The 21772-nt window shown below is 43.6% G+C and overlaps 1 protein-coding gene across 1 annotated transcript in view; it reads left to right on the top strand.

Annotated features, from left to right (window-relative positions):
* LOC110485973 (testis-expressed protein 2) overlaps positions 1-21772 on the top strand; it is a 65588-nt gene that overhangs the window by 36312 nt on the left and 7504 nt on the right. The window contains exons 4-9 of the mRNA XM_021557244.3: positions 2551-2751; positions 5028-5352; positions 5618-5868; positions 6002-6166; positions 6989-7088; positions 15168-15294. Of these exons, the coding sequence (XP_021412919.3) occupies positions 2551-2751; positions 5028-5352; positions 5618-5868; positions 6002-6166; positions 6989-7088; positions 15168-15294 (1169 nt within the window). The remainder of the gene's footprint in view (positions 1-2550; positions 2752-5027; positions 5353-5617; positions 5869-6001; positions 6167-6988; positions 7089-15167; positions 15295-21772) is intronic.

The following is a 21772-nucleotide window of genomic DNA, read 5'->3' as shown; positions in this document are numbered from 1 at the left end:
CTCTTCCCAAACCATCTCACTTGGGTTGAGGTTGAGTGATTATGGTGGCAAGTCACCTGATGCAGCAGTCAATCACTCTCCTTCTTGGTCAAACAGCCCTTATACAGCCTGGAGGTGTGTTTTGGGTCATTGTCCTGTTGAAAAACAAATGACAGTCCCACTAAGAGCGAAAACCAGATGGGATGGTGTATCGCTGCAGAATGCTGTGGTAGCCATGCTGGTTAAGTTAACCTTTTTTAAATTCTAAATAAACCACAGACAGTCACCAGCAAAGCACCAGCAGACCTCCTCTATGCTTCATGGTGGGAACCACACATGCAGAGATCATCTGTCTCAAATCTCAATTTTGGACACATCGGACCAAGGGACAGATTTCCACCGGTCTAATGTCCATTACTCGTGTTTTTTGGCCCAAGCAAGTCATCTTATTATTGGTGTCCTTTAGTAGTGGTTTCTTTGCAGCAATTCTACCATGAAGGCCTGATTCACGCAGTCTCCTCTGAACAGTTGATGTTGATGTGTCTGTTACTTGAACTCTGAAGAATTAATTTGGGCTGCAATCTGAGGTGCAGTTAATTGCCGATTTCTGAGGCTGGTAACTCTAACGAACTTATCCTCTGCAGTAGAGCTAATGCTGGGTCTTCCTTTCCTGTGGCGGTCCTCATGAGAGCCACTTTCATAATAGCGCTTGATGGTTTTTACGGCTGCACTTGAAGAAACTTGAAAAGTTCTTGAAATGTTCCGGATTGACTGACCATGTCTTAACTTGTTATGGCTGCAATCCTGATATCGGGATAAGTGTCATCAACAACTGCTGAATAGCATAGCTCTACATACAATAAACATTACTATAAATATGTATATTCATGAAATCACAAGTGCAATATAGGAAAACACAGTTTAGCCTTTTGTTAATCCACCTGTCGTGTCAGATTTTGAAATGATGCTTTAGAGCAAAAGCAATCCAAGCGTTTGTGTAAGTTAATCGATCGCACGACAAAACATTAAGTACACTTAGCATCAGGTAGCTCGGTCACAAAAATCAGAAAAGCAATCAAATTAATCATTTACCTTTGATCTTCGGATGTTTTCACTCACAAGACTCCCAGTTACACAACAAATGTTCCGTTTGTTCCATAAAGATTATTTGTATATCCAAAATACCTCAGTTTGTTTGGAGCGTTATGTTCAGAAATCCACAGGAAAGAGCGGTCACGACAACGCATACGAAAATTCCAAATAGTTTCCATTATGTCCACAGAAACATGTCAAACGTTTTTTATAGTCAATCCTCAGGTTGTTTTTAAAACATGTAATCGATTAATATATCAACCGCAAATGTCTTTCACAGTAGGAGAGGGGAAAACCATGGCTGTCCAAATTCTGTTGCGCAAGCAAAACTCATGTGACCACTTGACGCGATGTTATCGTTCTGGCTCATTTTTCAAAATAAAAGCATGAAACTATGTCTAAAGACTGACACCTTGAGGAAGCGATAGGAAAAGGAATCGGTTTCATATCCCTTTAAATGGTGCAAAGGGATTCTATGGAACATGGAGTTTTCAAAATAGAAGCCACTTCCTGCTTTGATTTTCCTCAGGGTTTTGCCTGCAATATCAGTTCTGTTATACTCACAGACAATATTTTGACAGTTTTGGAAACTTTAGTGTTTTCTATCCAATACTAGTAATAATATGCATATATTAGCAACTGAGACTGAGGAGCTGGCCGTTTACAGTGGGCACCTTTTCATCCAAACTACTCGATACTGCCCCTGCAGCCATAAAAAGTTAATGTTATGATGGACTGTCTATTCTCTTTGCTTATTTGACCTGTTATTTTACCAAGTAGGTTCTGTATACCACCCCTGCCTTGTCACAACACAACTGCTTGGCTCAAACGCATTAAGAAGGATAGAAATTCCACAAATGAACTTTTAACAAGGCACTCATTCATTGAAATGCATTCCAGGTGACTACGTCATAAAGCTGGTTGAGAGGATGCCAGGCGTGTGCAAAGCTGTCAAGGCAAAGGGTGGCTACTTTGAAGAATCTAAAATATTACATATATTTTGATTTAACACTTTTTTGGTTACTACATGCTTCCATATGTGTGTTCATGTCTTCACTATTATACTAAAATGTAGAACATAGTAAAAATAAAGAAAAACCCTGGAATGAGTAGGTGTCCAAACTTTTTGACTGGTACTGTATCTTAATGTAAAATTTCAGTTAAGTTTTTGTACTTTTAGTAACATTTCTAAAAATCTATTTTGGCTTTGTCATTATGGGGTATCGTGTGTAGATAAATGAGGGTAAAAACGATTTCATTTTAGAATAAGACTGTAAACTAACCAAATGTTTTCAAAAAGTCAAGTGGTCTTAATACTTAACGAATGCACTGTATAGTCTACTGTACAAATAATTTTATTGCGCCATACAAAGTAGATGTGTTAATTGATTGATTGGTTTAATGTGTCATTGGTTGATTGTTCCACTGGTTTGTCCATTGATTGATTGACCTGACTGATGTCTCTATCTCCCCCTGCAGGGCTGGATGAACGAGATAGTGAACTACGACCCGGAGACATACCACGCCACTCTGACCCACTCTGTGTATGTGAGACTGGAGGGCTCCATCCTGCGCCTGTCCACACCCAACCGCAACATCGCCCGGCGGGCCACCCATAACGAACCCAAGCCCGACGTCACCTATATCAGCCAGAAGATCTACGACCTCACTGACAGCAAGGTGGGTGCATTTAAAAAAATATCAAAAAGAGAATAAGGCAAAGGAGGTCAGAAGGGAACATTGTTTACATATGTGAATATGTGTCTTTACCTGTTGCAAACCATGTGAAGGGATTTTTTTTATTTAACTAGGATATTCAGTTAAGAACAAATTATTATTTACAATGACGGCCTACTGGGGAACATTGGGTTAACTGTCTTATTCGGGGGCAGAACGACAGATTTTTACCTTGTCAGCTTGGGGATTTGATCCAGCAACCTTTCAGTTACTGGTCCACCGCTCTAACCGCCCCAGGGGACAGCGTGAGTAATGGGGAACCAATCACTTGTCTCAACAATGTCTGTGTGTCAGTCACCCCCTCCTTGGGGCCTTGGGGGATATTGTTCTCTCCCCTCGACCCCTTTTTAGCAAGGTGGAGATGAAGTAACAGCAAATGTTCTTAGTACTGAACAAAACAACAAGATCTTTGCATTTGGGGCCAAGGTCTGGCACAGGATGTGTGGGGTTGGTGTCCGGAACCATTGTACTTCATCTCTGATGTTGCGCTTATATAGTATATAACCCAGAGGCTCAATCCACTCAGTGGACTCTCACTCTATTCACTTTGTGGGTGGTGAGACCAGATCCCTTTATCAATACGTTTTTTAACTTCTCTTGGGTAGGGGGCAGCATTGGGAATTTTGGATAAAAAGCGTGCCCAAATTACACTGCCTGCTACTCAGCCATAGAAAAATAAGAAATAAAAAAGTAATATGCATATAATTAGTAGATTTGGATAGAAAACACTCTGAAGTTTCTAAAACTGTTTGAATGATGTCTGTGAGTATAACAGAACTCATATGGCATGCAAAAACCTGAGAAATAAATCCAACCAGGAAGTGGGAAATCTGAGGTTTGTAGTTTTTCAGCTCTTGCCCTATCGAATACAGTGTCTATGGGGTCATCTTGCACTTCCTAAGGCATCCACTAGATGTCAACAGTCTTTAGAACCCTGTTTGATGCTTCTACTGTGAAGTGGGGCTGATTGAGAGGGGAATGAGTCAGAGGTCTGCCAGCAGCCACGAGTCTTGCCAGCAGCCACGAGTCTTGCGCGCTCACGTGATAGTTAGCTTGCGTTTCATTGCTTTTCTACAGACAAAGGAATTCTCCGGTTGGAACATTATTGAAGATTTATGTTAAAAACATCCTAAAGATTGATTCTATACATCATTTGACATGTTTTTACGGACTGTAACAGAACTTTTGGACTTTTTGTCTGCTCCTAGTGAACGCGCTTCGTGAGTTTGTATTTGTTTACCAAACGCGCTAACAAAATAAGCTATTTGGACATAAATTATGGACATTATTGAACAAAACAAACATTTATTGTGGAACTGGGATTCCTGGGAGTGCATTCTGATGAAGATCATCAAAGGTAAGTGAATATTTATAATGCTATTTCTGACTTCTGTTGACTCCAACATGACGGATATCTGTTTGGCTTGATTTGTCGTCTGAGCGCTGTACTCGGTTATTGCATGGTTTGCTTTTTCCGTAAAGTTTTTTTGAAATCTGACACAGCGGTTGCATTAAGGAGAAGTGGATCTAAAATTCCATGCATAACACTTGTATTTTTTAGCAATGTATATTATGAGTATTTCTGTAAATTGATGTGGCTCTGCAAAATCACCGGATGTTTTGGAACTACTGAACATAATGGGCCAATGTAAACCAATGTAAACTCCGATTTTTGGATATAAATATGAACTTTACTGAACAAAACATAAGTATTGTGTAACATGAAGTCCTTTGCGTGTCATCTGATGAAGATCATCAAAGGTTAGTGATTAATTTGATCTATATTTCTGCTTTTTGTGACTCCTCTCTTTGGCTGGAAAAATGGCTGTGTTTTTCTGTGACTTGGCTCTGACCTAACATAATCGTTTGGTTTGATTTCGTCGTAAAGGCTTTTTGAAATCGGACAATGTGGCTGGATTTACAACAAGTGTATCTTTAAAATGGTGTAAAATACATGTATGTTTGAGGAATTTTAATTATGGGATTTCTGTTGTTTTGAATTTGGCACCCTGCAGTTTCACTGGCTGTTGACAGGTGGGACGCTACCGTCCCACGTACCCTAGAGAGGTTTTAATAATGTTAATATACTGATTGGTGATTGATCTTGTCTCTCCTCATTGTTAACTTAAAATATCCACTACAGCTCAACTTAATTTTGTGTTCCCATTAGACCCACACAGACACACCCAACTCAATCAAACATTCTATTCCCTCTCTAGATCTATCTGGTGCCCCAGAGTCTGGCCAGGAAGCGTGTGTGGAACAAGAAGTACCCTATCCGCATCGAGCTGGCCAAGCAGGACGACTTCATGTCCAAGGCAGAGGGCGACCACAGCGAAACCACACACGAGAGAACCACGGCCACAGGAGAGGCGACCGTGGGGACGGAGGAGGCCAAAAGGTCCGGTGGTCCTGAACTGACCCTGTACCTGTTTGGTCGGACGGGGAGGGAGAAGGAGGAGTGGCACCGGAGGATCCTGTTGGCCTCCAAGCCCCCCAAGACAGGGATGAAGAGAGTCACCGGTCTGCAGGGGAGTAAGACTGGTGAGTGGATGGATCCAGGTGCCACACACTCACTCACGGACCAACACACACACTTACACACACATTCTTCTGTACTAGTTATTTACAGGAAGTTATCGCTTGACTCAACATGTCTGGCGCTAGCATGCTTGCACAAATATAGTGTGACAATGTGAAAGCGACTGAGGGAAGTGCAAGGCTGCATTTGTATTTCATAATGCACATGCAATATATTGATCCAGCTGCATCGTACTAATATCTTGTTGATCTTTGACCCCTGTGGCAGCCTTGAGCTCCCACAGCCGCAGCAGCAGCCGGAGCAGTCTGGACGAGGTGCTAGCGTCTCAGCCCAGGACCAGGGACTCAACAGCAGGCATAGCAGCCAAGACCAAGTCCCTACTGGACTACAGTGTCTACATGGCCACCCTGGTACCCCCCGAGACTGGCACTGCCACTGCTACTGCTACTGCCACCCCCATCGCTGCCACTAGTCCCGTAGTCCAGAGTCCACAGAGTAGCCCTGGGTCGGGCAAGAAGGTATACATTCAACCCCCTCTCATTTCTCACAACTGTGTACTATACTCTGTTGTTATACATCATTTCTGTAAATAAATCAAATTACAGTACACAGTTGTGTATTTATCTCACTTCTTGTGTACCCGCCTACCAGTTGCAGAGCAGCAGCAGCTTTGACCCTGTCGTTTTGCTGGGGGAGGAGGAGCCTGTTGCCTGGGTGAACTCTGCGATTGGCCGGGTGGCATGGGACTTCCTGGGCGAGCCCTACTGGGCTGACGTGGTCTCCAAGAAGATCCAGATGAAACTCAGCAAGATCCGGGTGGGTGGCCTTTGACCTCTCTTCTCTCACCTATGACCCTGTTGTGACAAAGGGCTCGTGTGTTTAAAAGAGCATTCTTACACTGTTGTATCTGTACTGTATTCTGTTACCACTGAGCTGCATATGTTCAACAGAGCAGATCAAAGGACACACAAAAAAGGGATGAAGATGAGGTTTATTTGGCTCAGAAGGAGGGAAGAGGGGTAGAGAGAGAGAAGGAGCCATGCATTCCTAAATATAGAAAAAACACAAATAAAAAGAGACTAGGGGACTCATGCCTCTCAGTGGGTCCAGGAATGGACACACACACACACACACACACACACACTCTAAATGTCAGCCACTTCCGCTGTGCAGCCCCCGCCACAGGATTCATTGACTCCACACTGGGCTCAGAGAGAGAACCTCATTCCTCTCTCTCTCTCTCTCTCTTTCTCTTTCTCTTTCTCTCTCTTTCTATCTCTCTATCTCTCTATATATCCATCCATCTATCCCAGTTTTGTATCCTGGTCCTTCGATTATCCCTCCATGTTTCATCTTTGGGGTTGTTACTAGCCCCACGATAGCCCTTCGTCTGGTCCTATTCCCAATGTCGTGTGGTGATGTTGGCTGTTAGTCTTGTTGTCTCAGCTTTCCGGCGTGAGGGAGTCGATAGGGGCCTTTGTGGCAGATGAGAATGACTGGGAGATGTAGAAGGAGTGAATGAGTGGCTTGTTACCATCAACCTCTAACTTGCACTTACTATACACCTGCAGCTGCAGATCCTTTGTGTGTGTGTGTGTGTGTGTGTGTCATCTACTTGACTGTTTCTTTCTCCCCCAGCTCCCCTACTTCATGAACGAGCTGACCCTGACAGAGCTGGACATGGGCGTGGCCACTCCCAGAATCCTTGGCGCCTCCAAACCCTCAGTTGACCATCAAGGTAAGAACCCTGGAAATGTGCTACTGTATTATCCATCAACCAAATCCTGACCCGTGAAGAAAAACTGCAATTCATTGTATTTTTACACGCACTCAAACACACATACTGTGCAACTAACACACACACACACTCGCTCAGCCAGGCTCCCACTGTGCAATGTGCTATTAGCAGGGTTGAATTCAACTTCACACCGCCCCATCGTTGCAATTGATCCCCTCCGCTGCGTGGTGCCATCGTGGCAGAGGCATCATGTCGAGCTGTGCTGTGTAATCTGTTTATTAGAATCACTATTTCCTTACGAGAAGGCATGAACCGTAGATTCAGTCTAGCACGGCTCTCTATAAGCATAAGGGCAGTATTGTGAGAGTGGGTGTTTTTTATGTCTGTGTCTAATATGTTGACAATTTGGTTGGAGTCATATCAGTACAGGAATTCCAAGTTTTCTTATCTGCGGTGTGGTCTCATGTGATATGAGTTAAAGTGCTACACAGGTCCAGGATACATAGTCTCACACACGCACACTCTCGCAGGTGCGACCCACACACACACACACACACACACACACACACGTATGGCGCACTGTTGATATACATCCTCTGATTACTCGCACACGCGACGCTACTGTTTAACAAGTATACATTTTCTCTCTTTTCACACACCCTCCACACTCGGCTCTGTCCTAGTACGGAAATGTCGATGTGTCTTGTGACTACTCCCCACCCCGCCATTTCTCTGCCTAATAACATTGTAATATTAGGGCCCTGTGTTGAGTTCACCGGCTCTGTCATAAACCCTGGACCAGGGGACAACACCACCACTGACCGACACGATGTAATGCTAGCTGACAGCGTGAACAACAACCAAGAGACCACAGTGACAGCAGATATAGCAATGCTAACAATGCTAAGTGCCAACAATAACACCACTGACCGAAACGATGTCATGCTAGCTAACAACAACCACAATTCTGTATTGTGAGACTATCTAAGAATAAGAATTCTAGCATTGCGTTCATCAACAGAGGGAGAATGTGCAATCCAAGTAGGGGCAATAGCTCAACCCAATACCACAAATGCCTTGCTAAGTACAACGTAATCAAGTCCTGAGCTGTTGAGTGGGTCACATGGTTATCTGTTAGACCTGAGTAAATAAAGGCTGAGGTACACTAGAGGGGTCATAGACTTGGCTGTTAGTTGCACAACCGGCTTCTCAGTACAGACACGTTGCAGTTTGTATAGCACAGTTGCGCAGAGGTTTGGACAATACATAATATTACTAGAGGTAAATGCCTTCACTTTGGTAGAGTGACTGTCAGTTGGTTGCTTTCTAGCAGAAGCAAGTATGTCTCTCGTAACATCTAACCATCCAGCACCTTCCATATTTGCACAGTAGGTAATCATTATTGGGTGCATACACATCACATGTCATTTCTGGGTACGTACACCCTTACGCACCACAGTATAGATTTTCCTGCATCTTATTAGTGTGTAAATATTAGGAGAGATGGCGTCATATGATATGTAGATCAGATACTTTACATTCTAGTAATGGCTAAAGATGACTGGCCCACTGAATGCCCCCCACTCCATTGGGGCATGGCCCTCCTATGGCCTCTAAATGACTAGGGCCCAGTCTTGAATCTGCTTCTCCCATGGGCTTGAGTTACAGACAGGAAGAGATAAACACTAGTGAAATAATGTGTGTTTCTGTGTCTGGCATTTGGGTTGTTGCTTCTCTCTCTTTCTACCCATCTCTGTCTTTCCACAGTACCCATCTTTAATTCTCCCAGTTTCTCTGTTCCCTCTCTCTGTTCCTCTCATTCTGTTTCTTCCTCTTTTTGCCGAACACTCTCTGTCTAGGTCTCTCGTTGTCTCCCCGCTGTTCCTCTGTGAGTCACTGCCACCATTGTTTTGTCATTTCTATCGCCCCGCGCTCCGATGTGACTTAATGACGGAGGAAATGGATTCCACCACAGGCTGAGAGGGGAACAGATTCTGTTGGATCAGAGTTGGAGGAATGCACTTCCACTACACTCAGGAGGACTGGGTTATGTTCGTTAGTCACCAAACAGTAAAGCATTGAGTGAAATCTGGAGGGGCTACTTGTACTTTTCCAATAAGAATGAGCACGACCCATTTTTTTTTCTGGGTTAATTGTGTTTCTTTTGTGAGTTGTTATGGGTTTAAGGAGTAATCTGCTTTCTGGGAAGATATTGTTTTTTTGCCTGATGTTATGCAATGTAAGATGATCTCAATAATATGGTGGTTCGATCCAACTCGGTTACAGAGTCCCACTATCTCGCAACCAAATGTTACTTAGTAATGATCATATGCTGCAACTTGGTTAACCGTTTCAAAATAGGCCCCCAAGTAAGTAGGGATTAGGTCGATATAAAACTCACTAACAGTAGAATTAGCTGTCAAATATAGCTGGAAAACATGATTTTCTATCAACAAATAACCTTTCATTGATTACATTTTAGTCTCTCAAACATGTTTTTATTTTGGCAACCCCGCTGCAGTGCCAATCTCCCACCCCCCCAGCCTGACCACTGAATACCACTGTTCTAGACTGAGGCTAACACACAGCTGAACTGGCAATGTGCAGGTTAACCGACAAATAATTGCTAGAATTCACCAACATTTGAATCATTTGCATTGGAACAAGTGTATGCAACTATAATGTTTCTTAGGGAAAAGATTCCTCTAGCTTACATTCTAAAGAAACATGTACATAATCCAGGGAGTTCGAGAGGCCCAGTTGGTAGTGTGCAGCCTGCCTGTCCTCCAGGCAGCGCCAGGTCTCTGCCTTCTGCCCTTACTGGAACTGCTGGGCAACCACGATCAATAAAACTCACTGGCAGTGGAATAGAGGGTGGGCCTAAGGACCAACATCTATCTGTCGCTCTCTCTCTCTCTCTCTCTCTCTCTCTCTCTCTCTCTGTGTGCACGTATACGTGCACTCGCTTGTATGCTTTTGTGTCAGAGTGTGTACTTTCCTGCGTGCTTTCACGTTGGTATCCTTCCTTCCTCTGAGCCTGTATGCATGGGAGTGCTCCGCTCGTCTGACTCGTCACCAGGCCAGCTCACCCCAATTAAGCCAGAGTTGGCTTTCAACGCTGCTCTCGCAGCTAGCGATTTGGGGCTCCTCTCCCCACGCCATCAGCCCTGCCTTCCCTAACGCTGTCGGACACAGCCTTATTATCACCAGGGCTCGCCAGAGCCACACACAGGGTTAGGCAAGGGCCACAAGTCCACGGGCTCTCTCTCTCTCTCTTTCACACCATGGGGATTTCGACGGAGTAGGTCTGAGTGGACAGGGCAGGGAGTGTGTTTGTGTGCGTTTGCTTGCCTCTGGTGTCACAGGGCTGCCTTGTGGTCACTTAGCACAGCTGGCGTTTAGGCTTGGAGAGGACGGTGTTGAGAAAGAAGCACTAGCTTCTCCAACCATTCCCCCTGGGAGTGTTCACCCCGTAGGCGGATGGTGTCACGAGTTGGTTGTCCTGCATAGTTCCTCGTTTTCTCAACCTGCTATGTTTCTGTGAAAGCAACATGAACAGTGAGGCTAAAGGTCGGCCCGGCACATTGATGGCTTGCTGGTTTTATGGGCTTTCAAGTCTCTTTATGGTTTTATGGGCTTGCTACTCTCTTTATGATTTTCCTCTCACTCAAGCATAGTCCTAGATAAATTACTTTTGGATGAAAGCACACACAAAAAATTGGCCTACAATAAGAATTGAAAATGAAACGAATACTCACTGCTAATTACATTTGTACCAAAACTTTGTCTGTCTAGCTATCAAGTTTCTTCTAAGTGTAACTAGGCCTAACATCTGTCATTTCAAAGCCATGTAGTGCCATGCAGGACACCTTCAGTGGTCTTTCTGTACACAGTGTTCAAAGACATGCCATGATAAAGACGACCATGTGATATAGAGGATGTATGTTATTCAATTACAGACTCATACAGAGCTTCACTGTTTGGAGGAGGATATGAGTCTCTAATTGTTGTGTGTGTGTGTGTGTGTGTGTGTGTGTTATGTTCAGTCGTGGCCAAAAGTTTTGAAAATGACACAAATATACATTTTCACAGTCTGCTGCCTCAGTTTATATGAGGGCAATTTGCATATACTCCAGAATGTTATGAAGAGTGATCAGATGAATTGAACTGAATCCCCCCCCAAAAAAATTCCTCTGCATTTCAGTCCTGCCACAAAAGTACCTGCTGACATGTCAGTGATTCTCTCGTTAACACAGGTGTGAGTGTTGACGAGGACCAGGCTGGAGAGCACTCTGTCATGCTGATTGAGTTTGAATAAGACTGGAAGCTTCAAAAGGAGGGCGGTGCTTGGAATCATTGTTCTTCCTCTGTCAACCATGGTTGCCTGCAAGGAAACACGTGCCGTCATCATTGCTTTGCACAAAAAGGGCTTCACAGGCAAGGATATTGCTGCTAGTAAGATTGCACCTAAATCAACCATTTATCGGATCATCAAGAACTTCAAGGAGAGCGGTTCAATTGTTGTGAAGAAGGCGCCCAAGAAAGTCCAGCAAGCGCCAGGACCATCTCCTAAAGTTGATTCAGCTGTGGGATCTGGGTACCACCAGTACAGAGCTTGCTCTCTGGAATGGTAGCAGGCAAGTGTGAGTGCATCTGCACGCACAGTTAGGCAAAGACTTTTGGAGGGTGGCCTGGTGTCAAGAAGGGCAGCAAAGAAGCCACTTCTCTCCAGGAAAAACATCAGGGACAGACTGATATTCTGCAAAAGGTACAGGGATTGGACTGCTGAGGACTGGGGTAAAGTCATTTTCTCCGATGAATCCCCTTTCCGATTGTTTGGGGCATCCGGAAAAAAGCTTGTTCGTAGAAGACAAGGTGAGCGCTACCATCAGTCATGTGCCATGCCAACAGTAAGGCATCCTGAGACCATTCATGTGTGAGGTTGCTTCTCAGCCAAGGGAGTGGGCTCTATCACAATTTTGCCTAAGAACACAGCCATGAATAAACAATGGTACCAACACATCCTTCGAGAGCAACTTCTCCCAACCATCCAGGAACAGTTTGGTGACGAACAATGCCTTTTCCAGCATGATGGACACCTTGCCATAAGGCAAAAGTGCTAACTAAGTGGCTTGAGGAAGAAAACATCAATATTTTGGGTCCATGGCCAGGAAACTCCCCAGACCTTAATCCCATTGAGAACTTGTGGTCAATCCTCAAGAGGTGGGTGGACAAACAAAAACCCACAAATTCTGACAAACTCCAAGCATTGATTATGCAAAAATGGGCTGCCATCAGAGGATGTGGCCCAGAAGTTAATTGACAGTATGCCAGGGCGGATTGCAGAGGTCTTGAAAAAGAAGGGTCAACACTGCAAATATTGACTCTTTGCAACGACTTCATGTAATTGTCAAAAAAATCCTTTGACACTTTATGAAATGCTTGTAATTATACTTCAGTATTCCATAGTAACATCTGACAAAATATCTAAAGACACTAAAGAGTCAAACTTTGTGGAAATTAATATTTGTCATGCTCAAAACTTTTGGCCACGACTGTACAGTGCATTCAGAAAGTATTCAGACCCCTTAACTTTCCCCCCCCCAAAAAAACGACGTTACAGCCTTATTTTAAAATTTTAAATTGTTTTTCCCCCCTCATCAATCTACACACTACCCCATAATGACAAAGCAAAACCAGTTTTTTTTTTAAAAATGTGTGTGTCTACACTACCGTTCAAAAGTTTGCCGGCACTCAGATATGTTCTTGTTTTTGAAAGCAAAGCACATTTGTTTTGTCAATTTTTAAAATAACATTAAATTGATCAGAAATAGACATTGTTAATGTTGTAAATGACTATTGTAGCTGGATACTGCTTTTTTTTTTAAAATTTTTTAATGGAATATCTACATAGGTGTACATAGGCCCATTATCAGCAACCACTCCTGTGTTCCAATGGCACGTTGTGTTAGCTAATCCAAGTTTATCGTTTTAAAAGGCTAATTGATCATTAGAAAACCCTTTTGCAATTATGTTAGCACAGCTGAAAAGTGTTGTTCTGATTTAAAGAAGCAATAAAACTGACCCCCTTTAGACTAGTTGAGTATCTGGAGCATCAGCATTTGTGGGTTTGATTACAGGCTCAAAATGGCCAGAAACAACTAACTTTATTCTGGAACTCGTCAGTCTATTCTTGTTCTGAGAAATGAAGGCTATTCCATGCGAGAAATTGCCTGTACTCCCTGTTCACCCATGACTGCGTGGCCAAGCACGCATCCAACTCCAGTTTGCAAACGACACACACAACAGTAGTAGGCTTGATTACCAACCATGATGAGACAGACTACAGGTAGGAGGTGGGGGCTCTAGGAGTGTGGTGCCTTGGAAAACAACCTCTCACTTCAACGTCAACAAAACAAAGGAGATGATCGTGGACTTCAGGAACAGCAGAGCGTCCCCTCCCCCCCATCTACATCGACGGGACTGCAGTGGGGTAGGTGGATAGCTTCAAATTCCTTGGCGTACACATCACTGACAAACTGAAATGGACCACCCATACAGACAGTGTGGTGAAGGCACAAGCATTTCTCTACACCCGCAATAACATCTGCTAATCACATGTATGTGACCAATAAGATTTGATTTGAAGGTCCTGAGCGCTCTGGAGCAGGTTTTTCATCAAGGATCTCTCTGTACTTTGCTCTGTTCATCTATCCCTCTATCGCTTGCTAGGGCAAAGTTTCACCTATCCCTCACATCTCAAGGATAATCAATGGAAACAGGATGCGCCTGTGCTCAATTTCCAGTCTCATAGCAAAGGGTCTGAATTCTTATGTAAATAGTCTTTCTGTTTTCACTTTGTCTTTATGGGTTATTGAGTGTAGGTTGATGAAAGAATTGTAATTTGAATCCATTTTAGCGTAAGGCTGTAACATAACAAAATGCGGTTAAAGTGAAGGAGTCTGAATACTTTCCGAATGAACTGTATGTGTCTGTGTTTTGTCTTGATTGACTGTCTGATTAAGACCGATAGAATTCCCATCATTCCTGCTGTAGGAGAGGTACAAGTGATGTGTTAGTGGGAAGTCTTACTGTGTTGCCAAGAGAAAGTGTGTGTTCTCTTGCTCTCTCACACATACACACACACACACACCAGCCTGCATTATCTATCAACCCATGAGTGCCCCCTAGTGGTGTAAAGTAGCACTCTCCCAAAGTACAGTTCTGTGTGTGTTACCGTATATGTGCTAGTGTGTGTTCACATGCTGTGTAATATTGTGTGTGATGGGCCCCCTGTCGGAGAACCCAGGCCTGCCCCATGTGAGGGGGGCTTTGGGCCGGGGCATTGATAGGAGATTTCTCTAACCCAGATTAGCAGGGCTGGGGCTTTCAGAAGAGAACCATGTTTATACAGCGAGCAGCACCCCGCTGACATCAAACGAGCCCTATGAGGGGTATCGCACGGTGTCCAACTGTTTCCCCTCTGTTCAAAGGGTCCTGTGATCTCTCCCTCTTTCTCTCCTTCTCTCTTTTTGTATCCCTCACTTCGGTTCTCTTCCACTGTCAGGCAATGAGAGAAAGATGGAGGGAGATTTGAGAGAGGGATGAACGTGGGGGTCCGAGATGCTTGTGGGAGGGGAAGAGGCAGGGGAGCGAGGAAGACTGGGCGAGGGAGGGAGGGAGGCAGAAGTGAATGGCAGACTTGAAGGCTAGTGTCCTGGAGCATTTGCCACAGACTGAGAACCTTTAGCCAGATCTACTCAACTTTTAGGCTCTGCAGATCTGGAAAGTTCATCACTTACTGTAGTTTCCAATTACTTTACCTGAAGCACTGCTTTTCAGCACTGATATTTTTCATACTACAGTCAATGGTGGTAGGTTACTGATCAAAGTTGGTTGAAGTAGTTTGGTTTGTCAAAATGATCATCTGATGTGCGTTCTTCCACTCCGTTGTGATTCTTCTAAACACACACTGAGATGTGCAATTGCGACTACACACACGGACACACAAACTTGTCGTCTCCCGCCCCACACATACTCACAATGACCTACGTCTGTCTGTCTGTCTCTCTCCCCCAGGTCTGTGGTTTGACTTGGAGATTTCGTACAGCGGCTCCTTCCTGATGACCCTGGAGACCAAGATGAACCTGATCAGACTGGGGAAGGACGGCGACTGTATGCGCTTCAGAGACATCAGCAAGGATGGGTAAGGGGAAGGAACGGTCCTCACTAAACACAACACTGACTGGTGTGTGACCTACTCTAATAATGATTGTAAACATTTTCTTGAAACAACTGTTAAAGATTCACACTGTTTTCCTCCTCTGAACACATGATAATGACAGAATTAGCTTTCCACGGGGTCAGGGGTTAGCTACACTTCTCTTTTAACTCGTCTTCTGTACACCACCTTTTTCTCTGTCCTTCCTTCCTTCTGTTCCTGGACGCACACCCTTACATGGATATTTTCTTCACCTGGTGAGTGCAGCGTTTCTCTGGGGCCTTCTCGTTTCCATTTTCGTTCCATTTCAATCTGTTTTTGTGGTCATTTCATTACATATTTCATCACACAAATCATCAAGGAACCTACCAGGTACAACCTTAAATCTGTAAACAAGGGCACCCTCATAGACGTCATCCTCACCAACTGGCCCTCCAAATACACCTCCGCTGTCTTCAACCAGGATCTCAGCGATCACTGCCTCATTGCCTGTATCCGCTACGGAGCCGCGGTCAAACGACCACCCCTCATCACTGTCAAACGCTCCCTTAAACACTTCCATGAGCAGGCCTTTCTAATTGACCTGGCCCGGGTATCCTGGAAGGACATTGACCTCATCCCGTCAGTTGAGGATGCCTGGTCATTCTTTAAAAGTAACTTCCTCACCATTTTAGATAAGCATGCTCCGTTCAAAAAATGCAGAACTAAGAACAAATACAGCCCTTGGTTTACTCCAGACCTGACTGCCCTCGACCAGCACAAAAATATCCTGTGGCGGACTGCAATAGCATCGAATAGTCCCCGCGATATGCAACTGTTCAGGGAAGTCAGGAACCAATACACGCAGTCAGTCAGGAAAGCTAAGGCCAGCTTCTTCAGGCAGAAGTTTGCATCCTGTAGCTCCAACTCCAAAAAGTTCTGGGACACTGTGAAGTCCATGGAGAACAAGAGCACCTCCTCCCAGCTGCCCACTGCACTGAGGCTAAGTAACATGGTCACCACCGATAAATCCATGATTATCGAAAACTTCAACAAGCATTTCTCAACAGCTGGCCATGCCTTCCGCCTGGCTACTCCAACCTCAGCCAACAGCTCCGCCCCCCCCGCAGCTACTCGCCCAAGCCTCTCCAGGTTCTCCTTTACCCAAATCCAGATAGCAGATGTTCTGAAAGAGCTGCAAAACCTGGACCTGTACAAATCAGCTGGGCTTGACAATCTGGACCCTTTATTTCTGAAACTATCCGCCGCCATTGTCGCAACCCCTATTACCAGCCTGTTCAACCTCTCTTTCATATCGTCTGAGATCCCCAAGGATTGGAAAGCTGCCGCAGTCATCCCCCTTTTCAAAGGGGGAGACACCCTGGACCCAAACTGTTACAGACCTATATCCATCCTGCCCTGCCTATCTAAGGTCTTCGAAAGCCAAGTCAACAAACAGGTCACTGACCATCTCGAATCCCACCGTACCTTCTCCGCTGTGCAATCTGGTTTCCGAGCCGGTCACGGGTGCACCTCAGCCACGCTCAAGGTACTAAACGATATCATAACCGCCATCGATAAAAGACAGTACTGTGCAGCCGTCTTCATCGACCTTGGCAAGGCTTTCGACTCTGTCAATCACCATATTCTTATCAGCAGACTCAGTAGCCTCGGTTTTTCGGATGACTGCCTTGCCTGGTTCACCAATTACTTTGCAGACAGAGTTCAGTGTGTCAAATCGGAGGGCATGCTGTCCGGTCCTCTGGCAGTCTCTATGGGGGTACCACAGGGTTCAATCCTCGGGCCGACTCTTTTCTCTGTATATATCAATGATGTTGCTCTTGCTGCGGGCGATTCCCTGATCCACCTCTACGCAGACGACACCATTCTATATACTTCCGGCCTGTCCTTGGACACTGTGCTATCTAACCTCCAAACGAGCTTCAATGCCATACAACACTCCTTCCGTGGCCTCCAACTGCTCTTAAACGCTAGTAAAACCAAATGCATGCTTTTCAACCGTTCGCTGCCTGCACCCGCACGCCTGACCAGCACCACCACCCTGGATGGTTCCGACCTTGAATATGTGGACATCTATAAGTACCTAGGTGTCTGGCTAGACTGCACACTCTTCTTCCAGACTCATATCATACATCTCCAATCGAAAATCAAATCACGAATCGGCTTTCTATTCCGCAACAAAGCCTCCTTCACTCACGCCGCAAAACTTACCCTAATAAAACTGACTATCCTACCGATCCTCGACTTCGGCGATGTCATCTAAAAATTGCTTCCAACACTCTACTCAGCAAACTGGATGTAGTTTATCACAGTGCCATCCGTTTTGTCACTAAAGCACCTTATACCACCCACCACTGCAACTTGTATGCTCTAGTCGGCTGGCCCTCGCTACATATTCGTCGCCAGACCCACTGGCTCCAGGTCATCTACAAGTCCATGCTAGGTAAAGCTCCGCCTTATCTCAGTTCACTGGTCACGATGGCAACACCCATCCGTAGCACGCGCTTCAGCAGGTGTATCTCACTGATCATCCCTAAAGCCAACACCTCATTTGGCCGCCTTTCGTTCCAGTTCTCTGCTGCCTGTGACTGGAACGAATTGCAAAAATCGCTGAAGTTGGAGACTTTTATCTCCCTCACCAACTTCAAACATCTGCTATCTGAGCAGTTAACCGATCGCTGCAGCTGTACATAGTCTACCGGTAAATAGCCCACCCATTTTTACCTACCTCATCCCCATACTGTTTTTATTTATTTACTTTTCTGCTCTTTTGCACACCAATATCTCTACCTGTACATGACCATCTGATCATTTATCACTCCAGTGTTATTAACCTGCAAAATTGTAATTATTCGCCTACCTCCTCATGCCTTTTGCACACAATGTATATAGACTCCCCTTTTTTTTCTACTGTGTTATTGACTTGTTAATTGTTTACTTACTCCATGTGTAACTTTGTGTTGTCTGTTCACACTGCTATGCTTAATCTTGGCCAGGTCGCAGTTGCAAATGAGAACTTGTTCTCAACTAGCCTACCTGGTTAAATAAAGGTGAAATAAAAAAATAAAAAATAATAAAAATAAATATAGCTTCCATCCCATCTAACTGACATTGTGAATGGGTTCATTTTTGTCAGTGTTCAGACTGTGTGTCCTCATGTGAATTCTAAATCCAAAGGGGATCTCAAGAGGATGCATCAGTCCATACTCGATCAGTGTTTTCCATTAGCGCCGGCTAATCAGCCAATTTACAGACTCATTTTCAGCTTGCTACATTTTCCACTTCATATTAACTATGTTACTTTTCATTTAAAAGTTTAAATGGGCTAGTCCGTCGAACCCTGTCACACTCGAATGGGCGATATGCATCTTCTAAAGAGCTATTGGTAGGATAGGCGCCTGTCAGTCACGAAGCGAGCGATGACAGGGCAACGCTGCAGAGAGGAACATGCGAAGCGAGAGGCTTCACTCTCACCCCCAAATTTTCCAAAATAATCCCAATGCGTTTCTATGGGATTATTTTGGACCGACGCTTGTCGCCTATCGAGTTTCTTTACACAGAGTTGGTAGAGAGCTTGATGCTCGTGATTTTGCATGTCCTATGTAATATACAGTTGAAGTCAGAAGTTTACATACACTTAAGTTGGAGTCATTAAAACTTGTTTTTCAACCACTCCACAAATTTCTTGTTAACAAACTATAGTTTTGGCAAGTTGGTTAGGACATGTACTTTGTGCATGACACGTAATTTTTCCAACAATAGTTTACAGACAGATTAATTCACTGTATCAAAATTCCAGTGGGTCAGAAGTTTACATACACTAAGTTGACTGTGCCTTTAAACAGCTTGGAAAATTCCAGAAAATTATGTCATGGCTTTAGAGGCTTCTGATAGGCTAATTGCATAATTTGAGTCAACTGGAGGTGTACCTGTGGATGTATTTCCAGGCTTACCAAACTCAATGCATCTTTGCTTGACATCATGGGAAAATCAAGAAATCAGCCAAGATCTCAGCCAAAAATGGAATACCTCCACAAGTCTAGTTCTTCGGGAGCCATTTCCAAACACCTGAAGGTACCACGTTCATCTGTACAAACAATAATACGCAAGTATAAACACCATGGGACCACGCAGCCGTCATACAGCTCAGGAAGGAGATGCGTTCTGTCTCCTAGAGATTAATGTACTTTGGTGCGAAAAGTGCAAATCAATCCCAGAACAACAGCAAAGGATCTTGTGAAGATGCTGGAGGAAACGGGTACAAAAGTATCTATCTCCACAGTAAAACTACTCCTATTTCGACATAACCTGAAAGGACGCTCAGCAAGGAAGAAGCCACTGCTCCAAAACCGCCATAAAGAAGCCAGACTACGGTTTGCAACGGCACAACTGCACACTCTTAAAAACCAAACCTTTTAATACATTTTTCTAGATAATGTGGGCTATTTACTTCATATTTCTGTTTTAATTCAATACATAATTTGAAGAACAAACATCAATGTGGCATTTCATATCTTGCAGTTAAACTGTAAAGTCTTTAATCCCAAATGTTTAATGTTCTCTTACTTAGTCCTGATCATATAACCTAGACGAGACAATATTCAAAACGGCTAACAATACACTGAATTCATATATTTTCAGTCTTTCTGCACAATACCACAACAAATGTTTCCAATCTGGGAGAAAAACTTGATAAAGTATTCAATAATTCAATGTACCAGAGGCCACCAAAATAGAGTTCCTTCAATAATGAGCTCTATTTTGCCCCCAGGATCGGGGGAGCCTAGCTGGCAATTTTATTTCTATTTGGCTGGCTACTCTCTGTACTTGTGGAAAACACTGCTCAATCGTTTGACCACCGGAGGGAATCTTTGAGAAGCATTTGATAGTATTCCGTATTGGCATTACCGGAGAATTTAAAACCTTTTTTGCAGTAACATAGTATATGGGATTGATTTAAGAAATTTGGCTTAATTCATTTGATTAATATTATGGTGTTTCTATTCAGGGAAAAACGAAACCCTCAGGGTTTACGTTAGGATGGAATGGAAAATATGGCGCTGAACAATGTGACAGTCAGGAGGAGGCTACAGGATTGGAGGATTCATAATGGTTTGCCTTCATTAGACAACTTTGTTTCAATGTTTCTGTAAATCAGTGATGTTTATTCCCATAGTAATTCGTTATGGATCCATAACTAAATCATCAGCTGCATTTTGACAGTGTTTTTTAAAATAGTTTTATTAACGAAATGTAGTTTTGTATATTAGGCTACTGTGCAGTCTATAATACATACTGTAGTAAACATGGGGAAGTGTCTAATTCCTTACATAAGGGAGAGCAGGCCATGTCTGTACTACAGAATTCGGGAGACCGGGGTTCAAATCCCCGTTGGGGATTATTTCATAATTGTGATGTCTTCACTATTATTTTACAATGTAAAAATATAGAAAAATCTTGGAATGAGTAGGTGTGTCCAGACTTTTGACTGGTACTTGCTGGAACAGTTAAATAAAGGTTACACTAAGAGCATAACATTTCTGCACTCTAATTTTCTAATTCTTGTCTAACCAATACCCAAATGGAGATTAAGTGAAAATAAAAATCTCATTGATTTATCAAGACCAGTCCCCATGCTTGCCTCAGAGCAGGGCGAAACGGTGCTAAAATAGTTGTAGGCTTTTGCTTGTATGCTCTTTAAATAAATAAGACCAACATCATTTTTAACAGCACATTACTCAACACTAGTGAGACTCATTTCGCCTATGGTAGGCCTACAGTACATCGAAGAAAAAAATTATAATTCAATGACGAGACTCTCCGCCAATAATTACATTTAGAGGATTGGAGGACTCTAAATTAATATCTGAGGGGTATTTTCCATTAGGATCTGTGATAATATCTGAGAATATCTAAGGGGCTTTTATATCATTCTAAATTAAATCATAATAATAATAATAACTTTGTTTAAAAAGTAATGAATGGCTACACCTGCTACAGTTGTGATGTCTTCACTATTATTCTACAATGTAGAAAATAGTAAAAATAAAGACAAATCCTGGAATGAGTAGGTGTGTCCAAACTTTTGACTGGTACTTAATTAATTGGATTAATATTATGGTGTTTCTATTCCATGAAAATTAAAAACCATCTGGATTTCTGTTAGGATGGAACGAAAAATATGGCGCTGTACAACATGGCAGTCGACAGTACAGTACTTGGCTATTTAGGTAAAGAATCCCTGTGTCGAGGGGACGAGAGACCGGGGTTCAAATCCCCGACGGGGAGGAAGTAGGCTTATCTCAGAGTCCCCATGCTTGTCTCAGAGCAGTGTGAAACGGTGCTAAAATAGTTGTAGGCTTTTGCTTCTAACTTCAATATGCTCTTTAAATAAGACCTACACCATTTCAAACAATATATCTACAAATGTTTTTTCCAAAGATTTGACTCTCCGCCAATAATT

This window comes from Oncorhynchus mykiss, chromosome 13 (assembly GCF_057628025.1).
Source record: "Oncorhynchus mykiss isolate SJ-2025 chromosome 13, ASM5762802v1, whole genome shotgun sequence".
Taxonomy (NCBI): domain Eukaryota; kingdom Metazoa; phylum Chordata; class Actinopteri; order Salmoniformes; family Salmonidae; genus Oncorhynchus; species Oncorhynchus mykiss.
This window is presented reverse-complemented; position numbering and strand designations above follow the sequence as displayed.